The sequence below is a fragment of the Petromyzon marinus genome, chromosome 2 (assembly GCF_048934315.1).
Source record: "Petromyzon marinus isolate PM22_M1 ecotype Great Lakes invasive population chromosome 2, UKy_Petmar_22M1.pri1.0, whole genome shotgun sequence".
NCBI lineage: Eukaryota > Metazoa > Chordata > Hyperoartia > Petromyzontiformes > Petromyzontidae > Petromyzon > Petromyzon marinus.
This window is the reverse complement of record NC_133668.1, coordinates 16,333,272-16,352,319: the sequence shown is the minus strand read 5'-3', so window position 1 is coordinate 16,352,319 and position 19,048 is coordinate 16,333,272. Positions and strand designations below refer to the sequence as shown.

The following is a 19,048-nucleotide window of genomic DNA, read 5'->3' as shown; positions in this document are numbered from 1 at the left end:
CGGACTGCATCTCCACCATCTCGTCACGCCACCGGCCACGTGGCAGCCTTGAGGGCCGAAGCTCTCCCGATTCCCGGCGCGCCGTCGACCAGCGGTGCGCGGGGGAAGCGAGAGCGAGGGAAGCCGCGCGGGAACGGAGGAGCAGTGAGCACGTGCATGCGGCGAGAGGGAGAGAGGGTGACCATACAGAAGGGAGTGCGGCGCCGAGCAGTCATCACTAAATGAAGGACGCAAGTCTCAACCTGTCGTGGAAGTCGTTTATTACACTAGTATAATAGTTGAATGTAGTAGGTAAATACAAGCTTTAATATGGATATAATAATGTAGAGCAATCCTTCTCAAACTCTAGATCTCACCCTACCATCAGCATTCACCTTCCTTTAGTATGCAGTACACATAAAGAAAACATATTCTTAGCTCTTTCGGTAAAGTCACGTTGAAGGGAAACAATAAAATATATATTAAACAATAAAAATTCTCACGACGTTTCGACCATAACACAAACGGCTTTTCACACCTGATGACGACCGTTTGTGTTATGGTCGAAACGTCGTGAGAATTTGTATTGTTTTATATATTTTATTATTTTATTGTTTCCCTTCAACGTGACTTTACTGAAAGAGCTATGTATATGAATTACTGCAGTCACGAAAGCTTTAAATCAAAATAAATAAAACATTGAGTGGTTACACATTTCAATCATTTGATGATTGGAAAAAATGAAATATAATTTAAATTTAAACGCAGGTAAATCACCAAAAACGACTCTGGCTCTTCAGGGGCAACTTGAAAGTTCAGCGTAGAGATTTCACCCAGACTGCCTGAATTATTTAGACAATAGTCATTCAAATGGTCTGAAAATGTGGAATTTTGGCAGAATCTTTATGTTGTCTTTCAACTGCATGAATTTTTTTACAGTGTACACGATTTTGAAAACCCATGGAAGAACTGAATAAAAGACCATCACACGTATACACTTTCAATCATGGAAGTTTGTAAAAAAGAATGCTTACAAGTTGATTACATGAGACTAAATATAAGCATCGAGTCTCACAACTATAAACCAACCCTTATATACCCAATTTAGAATATTATCAAATATTTTGATGGGAGTTTTGTAAACTACGTTTAACGAAAACAAAAAAAAATATGATGGAAAGCTACGTGATTCTTGACAATAACCTACAGTTTATCACAGAACGGGGCCCCCAGGCCTGATTTAATCAATCTTAATGAGCATCTCTATTAACAGGTACCACTGCGTCACTGCCTTAATATTATTCATGTCTGCATGCCGATATTAATGAAGGTAAAATAAAACTGAGCATTATGTCTACACCGGAATGGTGTGACCACTTCGCCACTTCACATGGTCCCAAAATGCAATACCGCCGCCATGAAGTGTCGAATGGTGTATTTTGTTATGAGACTAGTTTCATTACTTACCAACTGAACACACAATATTTATCTTCACCGAGGTCCCATAAAGTTAAACACAGACAGCAACAGATGTCAAATAGTAATGGTTATTTTGTTTTTGACATAGTGCCCTCCTATATGCCAAGGTGCCTCAGCACTCTAGAACACATCTCACCTCAAACATTTGAAAGCACTCCCAGTGGCAGCTGTCCCTGTGGGGACAAATGTGACTTGGGGCCTTTGCCTGAAAATGAGCTAAGTCTGCCATTAGGGGTTGATGACTTGGTCTGAAACACGACTAGCTTGTTTTCTCAACGGAGCGGAAACAGAGCAATGCTGGGAGAACACGTCATTGGCGTTGAACTTCTGCTTCTTGCGTATGCCAATATGTTCAGGAGCTAAATGACAATGTCGAGGTCTACTCGCCACGAAAGGGCCTTAGAAGAGAGTTCGTGTCGTCTTGCTAATTCCTCCGTGGTTTAATATTTGTTCCATCGTTTAGGTGTCATGGCCACAGTTGTAGTGTGGCTGGTTTTTTTTTTTACTCGAGCGAATGGGTAGAATAGAGATAAGGAACACCTTGATCTTCACTCACAGCAACATGAGCTCTCGGCTTGTATAATAGCTCACAAAGCAGGCTGCCGTACACGAGCAAACATATCTCATGGCTCTAAACACAATTGTACAGAAACCAGCCTTATACGCAATCGAACACACGTTAACGAAATTAGATTATATCAGGCACTTTCAGAATGTTATATTTTTGCCATGTAAGTCAAGGAAACCAGCGATCATTGTGGAGACATCTGTTTTGATTTAAAGCTTTCGTGACTGCAGGGATTCATATTCTTGGTTCTTTCGATAAAGTCCCGTAGAAGGGAAACAATAAAATAAGAAAAATAAAACAATTATTTTATTGTTTCCCTTCTACGTGACTTTACCGAAAGAACCAAGAATAAGACATCTGTAGTCAAGTTGCTGTTTGAGACACCTTCGACGATGAATAATTTGTTAATTAAAACTCATGGCGTTTTATTCTGACTTTTTTCCATATGAAAGTTAACAAACACATGTAAATAAAGCTATCTGCTCAACGTGTCTTCTATTATAATAGATAAGTTATGTTTCCAATGCCCCATCTCCACCATGCGTTCTCTTCGCCCCCCCACCCCCCCCCTTATTCACCGAGCTTTACGTAATTTCTTTGGAACCTAACGTTGTTGTGTGGTCAGGCCAATGGAGCGTACACGTCTCACGGGAAACATCAACATCAGCCATGTAGGAGTACCTGCATGGAGGCTATGTGGAGGCAAGGCTGGGTGAGTGGCGGAGTGTTGTTCCCATCGATCATTTTGTTACCACAAACGACTAATGAATGCGTTCATGTTGATGTTATATGCATTCAGCCTTAACTGAGTTTTCATAACGTTAAAGAAACCCAGTGGAAGATGAAATGACCACTTACAGGTGCTAATACCCCCCAACACATTAAATTGTATCCTTTTGGTTTAATGGTATTCTTTTTTAAAAACATCAGCGATTCACCAGTAACATATGAAACATGCAAGTGCTCTCAAGATTTTCTTGGAAGATTAGTGATACGCAAGGTTGGATGTGTCTTCTCTAGCGGAACTTGAGCACCACTTTGTAGAAGACCCAATAGAAAATATTGAGAATGAGGAAGGTGGTAGGAAACACAATGCGGGAGATGCGATCGATGGTATGTGCTTGTGTGACGAAGGTGTTCTTCAGCTCTTGCTCATCCGGCTAAAGAAGGTGGGGTGGGTAAGGCATAGGAGTAAAGTTACTGTTTTTGTGCAGCCAGAAAAGCTAAATAATTGGACATGATTTAACAATTTTGATTCTCTATTTATCTCTATTTGTAGAAAACTAACAGTGGTTCTCATGGGGAATAACCCCACCATAGCAATGTGAACTTTCCACCACTGGCTCAAGCCCATCAACAAACATGTCATGCTTGAGTTGGAAGACATGCGCTGAATCTGTAAGATATTTGACTCTTTTCCTGACTCGTATTCCACAACGAAATGAATTGAATGTCTGTAGACTTTAAGTAAAGATAGATTCAGCTTCACGGACACGTGCATACTCAGTCCAATAAGGATTTTGGATATGGTTGTGGGCATCGAGTAAAACCGAGCTGACTAAGAGAGGCTGCCGCTCTGGCAAAAGAGACATGGGAATTAACATCACAATTTCATCACTTCAACAAGAACTTCGCCAAAATATCAAGTGACACCTTAAAGGAAGTACAGCAAGCAAGGAAACCAATGCAAATGGTAATGGGTTATTTGAGTAGATGAGAGGCAATCCAGCAGGATGGAGACAAGGGTTGGTGGGTCATGCAGATTTGTGAAACTCCCAGGCCTGGAGGCTATTGGGGAACAAAACATTTCAATACAGCAACTGGATTCATGGCTTCACAACCCATCGGTGTGGAACTTGGAGCATGATCCTATAACTGTCGTGGGGTTTCTTCAAGTACACTGGTTTCCTCCCACAGGTATATGACGCCTTAAAAAAATATGGTCAAGCACCCCAATGTCCTTTTGAAATAGAATATTTACACTCAGTACGTAAAATAGAAAGAACATTTTGAATATATTTGTATTACCCAGCAATGATTCACTGAGTCTTAAGACAATTTTTTCAGGAGGATTCTGCCAAGTTTTTGTACTTGGGGGTGATGTGGCTATATGAAATCCCAAATGAGTTATTTGCAGGTATTAAAAAAAACATATTCGGTCATTACCAATTAAATTGCGTTTTCTCTTTTTTACAATGGGAGGAAATTGGAGAACCCAGAGGATACTCCACACAGAAAGGTGCCCGAGTCAGGAATTAAACACAGGAACTTAATGGTGCGAGGCACAAATACCATGCCACTGGTCAAAAATGATATACAAACCATTTCCTTTGAGCCGTCCGATTTCTTCTTCAGCTCCTTCATAGCCCGCTTGTTCTGTCGCGCCATTACATTGACAGCTGCGAATTCCAGTAGTGCGGCAAATGCGAATACCTGGCACATCCCCATCCATACATCTATCGCTTTGATGTAGGAGACCTGGAAACAAAGCACAAAGAAAACGACTCATGTTATGAATACTGGAAGTGGGGCGCCACGGTGGCGAGATGTTAACTGCCTCGCATGGTAAACAGGAGTTCATGGGTTTGATCCCGACCCTGACGCCGGTATATTTTGAGTTTGCATGTTCTCCTCGTGGTCGTGTGGATTTTTCTCTGCCTTCTCCGGTTTTTATACTCCACATTTAGAAACGTGCGTTTAGAGTATATGGCCGCTATTAATTTACACGTAATAAGCCACTTCTTTGAGCTATCATTTGTAACCAGGTCGCTTCTGAAAAAAAGAGCTATATAGCTCAGTGGGCCTTACCTGGTAAAATTTAAATTAAGCGGGCCCTTATTAAGCCAGGGATGGGAGATGACAATGGTGTGGCCAACACCATACTTGACCACTTTCTTTGTGGGTAATTGGCCTGGGGAACGTTGGAATTGAAGTTCACAGACCACACCTTGATTCCCACAACATATTCTTAGCTCTTTCGGTAAAGTCACGTTGAAGGGAAACAATAAAATAATAATATATATATAAAACACTTTTGTCATCTGGCCACATGGCCGGCCTACTCTAGACCAATTCTTCGACCACATCAATTCCATACACCCAGCCATCAAATTTACCATGGAAGTCGAAAAAGATGGCAAGCTACCTTTTTTGGATGTCCTAATAAAAAAGAGACCTGATGGTTGAATGAGCCACTCTGTCTACAGGAAAGCTACCCATACGGATGCTTATCTGAAACCAGATTCCCATCACCATTCATCACAGAAGAATTCTCTCACCAAGACTCTGTACCATAGAGCCCAATGCATATCCGACCAAGGAACACATAGGCAGTGAACTCAAGCACGTACACCAAGCTCTTAAGGCTAATGGTTACTCCGACTATACAATCCGCAAAGCTATCACTCAAACCATGAAGAAGGACCCTCTTGAGGTGCCTTTCAAAACCATCACTTTACCCTACATTGCGGGGATCACAAAAAAGATCTCCAAAATCTTGAATAAACACAAGATCCAGGTCCGTTTCAGCAAATTACATAAAATCCGTGATCTGGTTCTGTCTGTAAAAGATGTGATTCCGGACATACAGTACCCTGGTGTCTACAAACTAAGTTGCCTCTGTGGTAGTAGTTACATTGGAGAAACCAAACGCCATGTCTCAGACCGCATTCGTGAACACAAAGCAGACCTTAAACACGGTAGGACCAACACCTCGGCTGTGGCAGATCATTGTTATAATTCAGTAGGCTCACATGACATTGACTTCTCCAAGACAGAGGTTCTTTGTAAGCCATCTGGCTACCATGAGAAATTCGTTCATGAGGCTATCCACATATACAAGCACAGAGACAATTTCAACCGAGAAGATGGATTCTGGCTTAGCAATCATTGTAAGGATTTGATAAACCATTTCAGGTCTTAATTGATTGTTCAGGCTTACGGTGGCTTTCAGACAGCATCCATTAATTTTTCGTCTCCCCCCTCCTCTTTTCAGAACATAGATGGACTCGTCCTTCTAAACAAACTGCCAAATCGCTGCCCGTGGTGCCAACGTTTTTTTAAAATAAATAAATAAATACGAACCGCCACTTCTTTGAAATGTTTCTTGCCGTTGGTTTTCACACCTGATGATGACCGTTTGTGTTATGGTCGAAACGTTGTGAGAATTTCTATTGTTTTATATATATTTTATTATTTTATTGTTTCCCTTCAACGTGACTTTACCGAAAGAGCTAAGAATATTAATTACTGCAGTCACGAAAGCTTTAAATCAAAATCCCACAACATAGATTGTGCAAGGTGGTCCAGATATCTTTTGACCCCACTTAATGGACCCCAAATTTTTTTCCTGTGCATATTCATTTTTGTTTTAAATAAATCTATCTTTAAAAAAAGTGAAGTTTTAAAGAATTAAATTGGTGTCACAAGACATCTGGACCACCTTTGAAATTAGCAATTCCTTGTCATTCACCTTAGCTTAGCTATAGCGAGTAAGAAAATCAACACTTGAGCTTATTCAAAATCAGCACCACAGAGACAACGGTGACCAGACATGATACTGACCACACGACCTCGTATGGCATGCGAGGAGCTGTTCTGCAATCCGCTTTATGGATTGCACAATCCGTAAAGCTGTCACCCCAACTGTTGGGAGAGAACCACCTGAGGACCCAATCAAAATCATCACCTTGCCATAGATAGGGGTCACGAAAAATATTTCCAAAAGCATGAGCAAACACAAGATCCAGGTTCGATTTAACACAGTACATAAAATTCGTGATCTGATCCCATCTGCAAAGGATGTGATCCCTGACATACAATACCCCGGTGTCTACAAACTAAGATGTGCCTGCGGCAGTAGTTACATTGGAGAAACCAAGCAACATGTCTCAGACCGTGTTCGTGAACACAAGGCGGATCTGAAACATGGTAGGACCAATACCTCTGCCGTGGCTGATCATTGTATTATCATACTGTGGGCACGCATTAAATTGATTTCTCCAAGACGAAGGTACTATGCAAACCCACTGGCTATCAACAAAAATTTGTTCATAAAGCCATCCAGATATTTCAACAAAGACACAATTTCAACCGAGAAGATGGGTACAAACTGAGCAATCATTGGAAGGATGTTATTAACCAGGTAAAGTCATAACTGGCTGTGATGATTCCATCCTACCTGCCGATGTTAACAGTTATTTCCGACTCTCTGAGTTATATTACCTTGTTAAATGTCTTTACATTAACAGGCTAAATGTCTCACTAACATAGCCGCTGCTTCCATTTTCCTCGATGTGGTGGTGGTGCTCATTGTTTAATAAGCTGAATGTGTCTCATTAACACAGCCGCTGCTGTGGGAGCCATCTCACATTGACATGCTAATCTCTAATCTCTAGCAATACAATGGCTTCTTCAGCACCGTAGTCGTGGGGTTACATTAACAGATTGGCATGCTAATTTCCAGCAATACAATGGCCGAGGTATATTCCTTGGAAATTCCATCTCTTGCCCTGCCCACTTACCCTTGGGTTATACCCATCTCAAACCTATATAACCACTTGCTGCAGTAGTTCTCTCGCTATATTTCTCCTGCCCCAGCAGTTCGCCTGCTGTATTTTTTTCACCTGAAGACGATTGCTTGTGTTGCGATCGAATCGTTGTGATTATTTTCTATGTACGTGACTTTACTGAAAGACCCAAAGAGTAACTCATAGAAGGTTGACACAGCGGAAACACTTGTGCCTCCCAACAAAAATCTCCGAGGTTTAAATCCTGACTCGGGCACTTCTCTGTGTGGAGTTGGTATATTCTCTCTGCATGAGATTCCTCTGGGTACTCTGATTAAAATTACATAACTGATATTGGCTAAACATCCCAATGCTGAAAATGTACCTGCAAATTATTACATTTGTATTACACAACAGCAACATCGCCCTCTACCGCGAAAATCTGGAATGACCCTCCTGAAAAAGATTTGAGATTCAGTGAGGCTTTCTTGGGTGAACAAACAATAATAAAATATGGCTTTTTGTGACTGAATGCCACTAGGAAGTTATGACTGCCATTAAATGCCTTCAAATATGATGTTCACTTACAAAAATTCAGAACTTTCATTTCTTCCAAAAATGAAGATCCCATTTAATTAAAGAGTAAACGTATGATCTCACCACTTGGATTTGTTCTTGTAGATATCTCAATATTGATTGCCTCTCCAAGCTTTCAGACCAATACAGTAATCCCTTACTCTAGAAACATTATTATATTCACAGTCATAACATAGCCTCGATCCAGGCTATCCAAAAAAGACAAAAAGCCGGTTACATTTTGTTGCATATTCACTTCAGAAATCTTCCCATGCTGGACAAGACTGATACGGACCCTGTACAATAACACCCATGAGGATAACAGAACGCTAATGCAGCTGCTCTAAGTTAGATGGGGTGTTTTCAGACACATCACACACACCGCTCTTTATTGTAATTTCATAAAACAATTGTACTAATTTTGCAACACCTGCAGCGTTAGTCGCACCTGGCCTTTTCCGGGTATCAAGTTCTTGCACGTGGGTCTTTAGCGCGGCCCAGGTCAACAATGAATACATACGGAGCGATTGCCATATTTGTTCAGACATGAGCCAGCGCTATGACCGTGTGTTTACCTGCACATGTATCATATATCTCGCTGACGATGTGTATTCAGCAACACAATGCCAATTGTCCAACAACGTTTAGAGCCCCTCGATCTGACGATTACAGTGAGGGAAAACAGTATTTGATCCCCTGCTGATTTTGTACGTTTGCCCACTGACAAATAAATGATCAGTCTATAATTTTAATGGTAGGTTTATTTGAACAGTGAGAGACAGAATAACACCAAAAAAATCCGGAAAAACGCATGTCAAAAATGTTTTACATTTATTTGCATTTGAATGAGGGAAATAAGTATTTGACCCCTCTGCAAAACATGACTTAGTACTTGGTGGCAAAACCCTTGTTGGCAATCACAGAGGTCAGACGTTTCTTGTAGTTAGCCACCAGGTTTGCACACATCTCAGGAGGGATTTTGTCCCACTCCTCTTTGCAGATCTTCTCCAAGTCATTAAGTTTTCGAGGCTGACGTTTGGCAACTCGAACCTCCAGCTCCCTCCACAGATTTTCTATGGGATTAAGTTCTGTAGACTGGCTAGGCCACTCCAGGACCTTAATGTGCTTCTTCTTGAGTCACTCCTCTGTTGCCTTGGCCGTGTGTTTTGGGTCATTCTCATGCTGGAATACCCATCCACGACCAATTTTCAATGCCCTGGCTGAGGGAAGGAGGTTCTCACCAAGATTTGACGGTACATGGCCCCGTCCATCGTCCCTTTCATGCGGTGAAGTTGTCCTGTCCCCTTAGCAGAAAAACACCCCCAAAGCATAATGTTTCCACCTCCATGTTTGACGGTGGGGATGGTGTTCTTGGGGTCTTAGGCAGCATTCCTCCTCCAAACATGGCGAGTTGAGTTGATGCCAAAGAGCTCCATTTTGGTCTCATCTGACCACAATACTTTCATCCAGTTGTCCTCTGAATCATTTAGATGTTCATTGGCAAACTTCAGACGGACATGTATATGTGCTTTCTTGAGCAGGGGGACCTTGCGGGCGCTGCAGGATTTCAGTCCTTCACGGCGTAGTGTGTTACCAATTGTTTTCTTGGTGACTATGGTCCCAGCTGCCTTGAGATCATTGACAAGATCCCCCTGTGTACTTCTGGGCTGATTCCTCACTGTTCTCATGATCATTGCAACTCCACGAGGTGAGATCTTGCATGGAGCCCCAGGCCGAGGGAGATTGACAGTTCTTTTGTGTTTCTTCCATTTGCGAAAAATCGCACCAACTGTTGTCACCTTCTCACCAAGCTGCTTGGCAATGGTCTTGTAGCCCATTCCAACCTTGTGTAGGTCTACAATCTTGTCCCTGACATCCTTGGAGAGCTCTTTGGTCTTGGCCATGGTGGAGAGTTTGGAATCTGATTGATTGATTACTTCTGTGGACAGGTGTCATTTATACAGGTAACAAGCTGAGATTAGGAGCACTCCCTTTAAGAGTGTGCTCCTAATCTCAGCTCGTTACCTGTATAAAAGACACCTGGGAGCCAGAAATCTTTCTGATTGAGAGGGGGTCAAATACTTATTTCCCTCATTAAAATGCAAATCAATTAATAACATTTTTTTACATGCGTTTTTCTGGATTTTTTTGTTATTATTCTGTCTCTCACTGTTCAAATAAAACCTACCATTAAAATTATAGACTGATCATTTCTTTGTCAGTGGGCAAATGTACAAAATCAGCAGGGGATCAAAACTTTTTCCCTCACTGTAGCTCACAGCGACAATTATGCTTAACTTCAGTGTGTCACTATCGCAAGCATGTTTCTAATCGGTGTATCGACATTTGTATTGTTAATTTCTTCAAATTTGTATACATGTAGGTATAGCCTATTAGAAGTGTGTGTGTGTATATATTTCCTGTAGGTGCAATATTTTAGAGGTTAGCCTGCTGCGCTACGAAACCGGTGACGGCCACCACCAGTGAGGATTTTCTGAACCGGTCCTGGGCCTCCCCTAGTGGGACTCAGCCTCAACTGAGTCCCTGGTGCGATGTGCAAACATCGCCACTGGGCAGACAAAGGCAGCTGGGCGTGGTGCTGGCCACCCATCTCCTCGTGTACCGTGCTGGCCTTCATAGGTGCTTGCTAACAGCACTTGTCCCAACAGTCTGTTAAGGCTACAAGGGGGACCTTTGTCTTTGTCATGTCCTGTATATACAGTGTATGAGAAGTAGTGGTAGAGTGAATGTTTCATTGTCTGTCCACGGCTAACACACTGGTCGGCATCAGAACCTCTCTGGGAACAAAATACATCAGCACTGGGGATATAACGCATGCTCGCCGATCAGATTCAGAGTGTGGAGCGAGCAAATCCAGATTCGTTGGTTATCGTACTTGGCGACTTTAACAAAGGTAATCTCAGCCACGAACTCCCCAAATACATACAATTCATTAAATGCCCAACCAGAGAAGGGAACACTCTGGATCACTGTTACACTACAGTCAGTAGAGCCTACCACGCCGTCCCCCGAGCAGCACTAGGACACTCTGACCATGCCATGGTCCACCTGATTCCTGCATACAGGCAGAAACTAAAACTCTGTAAACCTGCTGTGAGGACATCTAAACAGTGGACCAGTGAGGCTGTGGAAGATTTGCGGGCGTGCTTAGACTGTACTGACTGGGATATGTTCACGACTGCTACCAATAGTCTGGATGAACTCACAGAGGCTGTGACGTCCTACATCAGCTTCTGTGAGGACTGCTGTATCCCAACACGTACCAGTGTGAACTTTAACAACAATAAGCCCTGGTTCTCAGCAAAGCTCAGAAGGTTGAGGTTGGAGAAGGAGGAAGCGTTTAGGAGTGGAGATAGAGACAGATTCAAGGAGTCGAAGAACAGGTTTAGCAAAGCGGTGAGAGAGGCTAAACGACTGTACTCAGAGAGACTAAAACACCAGTTCTCTACAAACGACGCTGCTTCTGTCTGGAGAGGGCTCAGGCAGATCACCAACTACAAACCCAGAGCCCCCCACACCACTAACGACTCCCGCCTAGCCAACGACCTGAACGAGTTCTACTGTAGATTTGAAAGACAATTGGACTGTCCTGAACCACCCCTTCCAACCCAAGAGGCCCCATCCCCCACCAATACTACAGAGACGACTATCTCCTTTCAGGAGGGAGAAGTTAATAGACTTTTCAAGAGGCAGAATCCACGCAAAGCAGCCGGGCCGGACTCTGTCTCGCCAGCCACCCTCAGGCACTGCGCTGACCAGCTGTCTCCGGTGTTCACCAACATCTTTAACACCTCCCTGGAGACATGCCATGTACCAGCCTGTCTCAAGTCCTCCACCATCATCCCTGTGCCCAAAAAGCTAAGGCCAACAGGACTAAATGATTACAGACCGGTCGCCCTTACATCTGTGGTAATGAAGTCTTTTGAGCGCCTGGTCCTGGCACACCTCAAAGCCATCACAGACCCTCTCCTGGACCCCCTTCAGTTTGCCTACAGAGCCAACAGGTCTGTGGACGATGCAGTTAACATGGCCCTCCACTTCACCCTACAGCATCTGGATGCCCCAGCATCCTACGCCAGGATCCTGTTTGTGGACTTCAGCTCTGCCTTCAACACCATCATCCCTGCCCTGCTTCAGGACAAGCTCTTCCAGCTGAACGTGCCATACACCACCTGTAAATGGATCACAGACTTCCTGTCTGACAGGAAGCAGTGCGTTAAGCTGGGAACACAAGTCTCTGGCTCCAGGTCCATCAGCACCGGAACTCCTCAGGGCTGCGTCCTTTCCCCTCTGCTCTTCTCCCTGTATACCAACAGCTGCACCTCCAATCATCTGTCCGTCAAACTATTGAAGTTTGCGGATGACACCACCCTCATTGGGCTGATCTCTGGTGGGGATGAGTCTGACTATAGGTGGGAAGCTGACAATCTGGTGACCTGGTGTAGCCAGAACAACTTAGAGCTAAATGCTCTAAAGACAGTTGAGATGGTTGTGGACTTCAGGAAGAATACAGCACCACTCACCCCCATCACCCTGTTAGACTCCCCAGTAAAAATTGTAGAGTCCTTCCGCTTCCTGGGCACTATTCTCTCCCGGGACCTCAAGTGGGAATTGAACATCAGCTCCCTCACCAAGAAAGCTCAACAGAGGATGTACTTTCTACGGCAGCTGAAGAAATTCAACCTGCCAAAGACAATGATGGTGCAATTCTATACAGCGATCATTGAATCCATCCTCACCTCCTCCATAACCGTCTGGTACGCTGCTGCCACTGCCAAGGACAAGAGCAGACTGCAGCGTATCATCCACACTGCTGAGAAGGTAATTGCCTGCAATCTACCGACCCTCGAGGACCTGCACACGACAAGGTCTATGAGGCGAGCGAGGAAGATTATGGCCGATTTCTCCCACCCTGGACACTCTCTGTTTCAGCTACTCCCCTCCGGCAGAAGGCTTCGGTCCATCAGGACCAAAACCTCACGCCATAAAAACAGTTTCTTCCCATCTGCTGCTGGCCTGTTAAACAAGGCCAAGGGCTAACACTGTTTTTAACATTTGATCTACATAACGACACGTTGCTGATATTAACTATGTTTCCCTATTTGTATTTTTTAATTATATCTTAAAGCTATTTTATATTCTATATTTATTTAATTTTATATACTTCAGCCCCTTAGTGTTAGACTTTTAACCCTTATTATAGTAAGACTTGTTTAAAACTTATTTAAGATTTTAGATTCCTATATGTTGAATGTATGCACCATCCTGCCAAAGTAAATTCCGTGTCGGTGTGAACTTACATGGCGAATAAAACCCTTTCTGATTCTGATTCTGATAAAGATGGTCGAGTGTGGTGCTGGTCTAATTAGGTACTTGCTAACAGCACTTTACCCTAACAGTCTATAAGGGTATATATATAGTGGGTCTCATTATGTGTCTCTGTGCATCATTGGGTGCGTTCTTATTCATCGCATACTGCTCATACTCATGCGAAAGGTATCCAATCATTTTCACCCTGGCAAACTTCCCTTGGTTGCTTTCAGCTCTTACTATGCCTCATCAACCACCGACATTCAAGAAAGATAGTTATATCACGGACTTCATGAATATAAGTATGAATGTGCAATCATGTCCATTATTATTTCGATTAATCGATTCAATGACCGGGCTGCTTCTTAATTGAAAAATAAACGCCCTGGGAAAATAAATACAAAACGCTGCTATTCCAGATACTGAATGCCCGTGCGCAGCAGCAGTGCCCATGAGTTTGTGTGTAAGGTGAATGTGTGACGTGGGCATGCTTGCAGCACAATGAGTGTAGGTATAATAAGCGATGAGCCAGTTGTAGTGCTCAGCAGGTGGTTTATCGTGAATCGATACAACGCCACGAAAAGAGGCTTGGTCTGAGCCTGTGCAGCAGGGTGGTGGAGTGGGAACGCTTGTGCCTGACAACAAAAACGACCCTGGGCTCGTTTCATAACTCGCGTGCCTTACTGTGTGGAGTTTGCATGTTATCCCCCCTGTTCTGACTTGGGGTTTCCTCTGAGTTCTCCGGCTTACCCCCAATAGCTAACAAAATATTGTACAATGTAACTAGTATTGGCCAAAACGTTCCAATGCTGAAAAATTATCTGCACATTACTCATTTGAAGTTGCATAGAGTAACATAGCTCCCGACGCCAAAAAACTTGACTGACCAACTGAAAAATAGCATTGAAACTCTGCGAAGCTTTCCTGAGTAAATAAGCGTCGTAACAAAAATATAAAATAAAAGCCCTTTTTGCCAGATGGTCACATAACATTCCTACAGTTCCCTATGAGAACCGCTTTGCCAGTACTCGTTCTGCACTGGATTATATAGTTGGGTCTCCATATACCTAAATTATCAACACACCTGCACGTGCCACCTGAAAACTGCTGTGCTGATGCTTCCCTTCACACGGGGAATATGGGTCACCACTTCTGTAGCGTATTGTTATAGTGGTGGAGTGGCTGATTTTCAGCAGTTTACAAAATAAAATACCTGTCAAATTTCACAGTTTGTCCCCCTAAAAAGTACGTGTCCCTTCTACACACACACTCTATAGTGATGTATAAACTAGCAACACAAAGCTCTTACACACATACAAAACGACACAAACACACCCACACACATGTCCTGACAAATACGTAACCAACAACATAGAAGGATTGACCGAATGGTTTGTTCATCAATGTAAATTGTTAAATTCTTTGGGTCCTTCGGTAAAGCCACGTAGATTCATGCCAGAAAGCAGAAACCCCCAGGTAATAGAGCCTGCCATGGATCTAGATACTCTAGGCGTGTATTTACAGCATACCTGTCAACCCCTTATCAGTGCCCTACCTTATTACAGACCAAATCAGAACGTATTTGTCGCCTCGTGCCTTTATAAATCTCAACGTTCATCCTACAAGGTCCCATCACAAGGGAGAAACACAAATAAATAGACAAAAAAGTTGCCTGTATTGACAACGGCTGTATGCCGTATGGACCTGAAGACTAAATTTCCCTGTACAAGACTACGGGTAAACTGTATGGGTTGGCAGGTATGATTTCCAGTGACATAATAGGCCTCTGTATAGTCATCTATAAATGTTCTACCAGAAAATTACCATTAACTAGATAGGAAACTGCCCTATAGTCATTTACATGGTGTTCCACAAAGTCAAATCCAAATACTACAGTCCTTGAATGGCTGGGCTGAGGCAATGGCCCTAGTTTACATGATGAGGCCTTTACTTCAAGAGGAAAGTTCAATATTGAGGCTATACCTGAAAATCAACCATCTTAGGGGCACAGTGCTCATTATATTGATATACACATTTGCAATATAAGTCATGAAACCTCCTTAACTGACGTGGGGTTTTTCTCTAAATGCACAGGGGACAGAGAGGGCACCACCCACCTTGGGCAGTTGTGCGTTGGCAGCTGAGCTCTGCGTGGTAATCGTGAGGATGGTGGTGATGCCCAGCCCAGCTCTAGCTGGTGCGGCACTCATGTCAATCCAGAAGGAGAACCAGGATATTATGACGAGCAGCATGCTGGGGATGTAGATCTGGATCAAATTGTAGCCAATGTCACGCGAAAGCGTGATTTCTAGTGAGATGCAGGAAAATGTGCCTGAAGAAAGAAAGGAAGACATGAAAGTTACAATATATCATTCTCACTTCCTGGATTTTATTCCAACTTCCTGTATCTTTTTTCTGATGATGTTTCGAGTAGTTTTAAGTTAAACTTCAAGACACGCTAAGTCTAGACCGGTTTTGACACACACTATCTCATGAGACAAGTCAGACTTGCTTGAATCAACTACCAATATTACAGACCTTCTCTTGATGATATGTTGTCCTATAGTTTCATGCAAAATTACACAGTTACTGTTTACATAACTCAAATAATAAAACATTTTGCCAGATCATTGTGGCCTAACCCAAAAATAAATTACGAATCATAAAACATTTAACTACAATATAGAAGAGAAATCAGGAATTATTGTCATGCGTATGTCCGAATATGGTTGTGAGGATATTTTTATTGTATATAAAAAAACGTGGTAAATGTTCCTCTTCAATGTCATAAATAGTACAATGTTGCTTATCTTTTTCCTACAAATGTATTTGTAGTCCACGAGACGTTTATCATAATTCCCGTGATATTAAAAACAGCGGCACTTCTTGGATGTAAAGCTCTTGTTACCTGGAATGAAACCAGCTGAACTGATAACAAACGAGTAAGCGTGGCCTTTGTAAATGAGGTATTCTTACCACATAAAACCCTATAAAGAATTGTAGACCTTGCCGTCTATCTTATTAATCGTATTACGAATGCTGAATTATCCTACAATTGTGATTTTTTTTTTTAGTTTTAGCTAATATTTGACACGTCAAAAACCTCTGCAAACTTCATCATTAATACTTCCCTATAATGGGAACATGGTTATTTGTTTAGGTTGTGTCTTTGCACCACTGTCCCTATAGTTCATTATTTTGTTTATTAAACATTTAAACATGCTCATTATCGGTCAACTGATAACCAAAAACAATGTCTTGGATTTTTCTTTGCCTTGTCCGCTGTAAGGCAAAATAAGCCGGCGAGTCTTTACTTGCAAACATGTTTGTGCGCGAGCCGGATTCGAGGGGTTGAGTGAAGTGTCTTGAACTACCCACCAGTCCCATACGTCTGCGTGCAGTTCCCAAGCTTTCCGTCCTCGTACACCGTGAAGGTGGTGACGATGTGACTCGTGTTGAACACGATCGGGTTGGTGTCATTCCACTGCAAAATCACGTCGTTCGTTGTGTATCCATCTGCATGGAGTTATGATTGGGATAGGATAGTGTGCAAGTGTGTTTTTGGCAGGAAAAAAAACATCCTTGTGAAAAGTAAAAAAAAACATGTTTGTGCAGGCCATTCCTGTAAATTGCACGAACATTTAATAAAATACAATTCATGAAAAGATAGGAAAATAATCCATCATGTAACATTTTAATTAGAGGATTGGGTTAAAACCCTTTTTACATCGTGTCACTTTACCAAGTTATTGGATAGACTAATAGCGACCTTATATACACAAGTCCAGAATATCTAAAATGTTACCTATCGAGATTGAAACTATTGTCACAGAGTGTATTCTAAATAAGTGTTTGGAGTTTTAAAATACAAATAGTTTTACGTGTTTCATCTCAAATTTGAGCCTTTCTTCCAAATCATCATGGCATATACCACTGATAGTGTCATAACAAATGTCAAAATGCCTATTTGGGCGGTACATATAAATATGGTAATTCCTCGCTTAACGCGTGTTCACACAACGCGTTTTTGTGTATGTTTGAGAATCGAAGGGTAATCCTGCAAGATTAATTGTTATACTATACTTCTATACTGCCACTCCAATGCTCCGCACCTTCATCATCTCGCACAGCACAGCCTGGCGAAGTATAGTAACCCCCATGGCCCTAACGGCGTGGGGAGGCCCTTACCTAGGAGTTGATCGAAAAAGGAACTGTGTGTGTGTGTGTATATATGTACACACGTGTCTCTACTGGCACTAAACGTACACAATCTGTTGATGCGAGCACACTGCAGCTGGTGGCCATTTCTCGTGAATACTCACAGCTCTCCAGGTTCATGTGGCACTTCTGCGAGTCCATGGGGTAGTCATTCAGCGTCATTGTGCACTCAAGTGACATCGTCAACCTGAAACAGCGCAACGGTTATTGCACATCGCTCATCTTTGTTGTTTTGAGTCTCCCTGCAGGGGGGACTGTAATGTTAAACTTATTAACTCAATTCTATAAAGCATAACATTTGGTAAACAAATCTGATAAAATCCACGAATTCACAACAGTAGCCTTTTATTAGCCTACTTGCCTTATTGCTGCTGCTGCTGCTTATTTTCATGGCGCTTATATTATTCCTACAGATATTCCATTTGAATTACGATGATTTACAATTGTTATAATTAATATTGTAATTTAGATTGTGTAGTATTAGTTGCTGCATCAATAATAGTGTACGTGATATTACTACGAGCAATATTTATGCGAGTTTAAGCCACATTGAATTGCTGCTAGTGTAGTTACACACACTTGCATTGGCATGCCCTTTAAGACCAATATTGTAGATGTCCCCTCATCTTAATAAGTATTGCTTGTATTTATTTATTATGACGCTTATTCACTCACGAGAGTCTCAACACTTTTTTTCCAGAGGTCTCTGTCGAGTTTTTGCAGGAGGGAGGAAATATTGCCATGCTCATCACCAAATTGAGTAGTTACATTGGCATTGGGATGTTTGGACCAATAGCAGACACATTGTATGTCCTTGGAGCTTTTTTTTCTACGTTCGGAGGAAACCAAAAACCCCGAAGTAAACTCATGCAGTACAGAAGGAGAGCATACAGTGAGGGAAAAAGTATTTGATCCCCTGCTGATTTTGTACGTTTGCCCACTGACAAAGAAATGATCAGTCTATAATTTTAATGGTAGGTTTATTTGAACAGTGAGAAACAGAATAACAACAACAAAATCCAGAAAAACGCATGTCAAAAATGTTATAAATTGATTTGCATTTTAATGATGGAAATAAATATTTGACCCCTCTGCAAGACATGACTTAGTACTTGGTGGCAAAACCTTTGTTGGCAATTACAGAGGTCAGACGTTTCTTGTAGTTGGCCACCAGGTTTGCACACATCTCAGGAGGGATTTTGTCCCACTCTTCTTTGCAGATCTTCTCCTAGTCATTAAGGTTTCGAGGCTGACGTTTGGCAACTCGAACCTTCAGATCCCTCCACAGATTTTCTATGGGATTAAGGTCTGGAGACTGGCTAGGCCACTCCAGGACCTTAATGTGCTTCTTCTTGAGCCACTCCTCTGTTGCCTTGGCCGTGTGTTTGGG

The 19,048-nt window shown here is 42.4% G+C and overlaps 1 protein-coding gene across 2 annotated transcripts in view; it reads right to left on the bottom strand.

Annotated features, from left to right (window-relative positions):
• Positions 1-243: 243 nt before the first annotated feature.
• Positions 244-19,048, bottom strand: part of LOC116946031 (glycine receptor subunit alpha-2-like) — a 28,551-nt gene continuing 9,746 nt past the window's right edge. For both annotated transcript variants that reach the window (XM_032960859.2, XM_076070727.1), the window contains 5 exons: positions 17,763-17,845; positions 16,819-16,956; positions 15,558-15,772; positions 4,349-4,504; positions 244-3,186 (listed from right to left, as the gene is read on the bottom strand). In XM_032960859.2, coding sequence (XP_032816750.2) covers positions 3,043-3,186; positions 4,349-4,504; positions 15,558-15,772; positions 16,819-16,956; positions 17,763-17,845 — 736 coding nt within the window. In that variant the 3' untranslated portion in view covers positions 244-3,042. The remainder of the gene's footprint in view (positions 3,187-4,348; positions 4,505-15,557; positions 15,773-16,818; positions 16,957-17,762; positions 17,846-19,048) is intronic.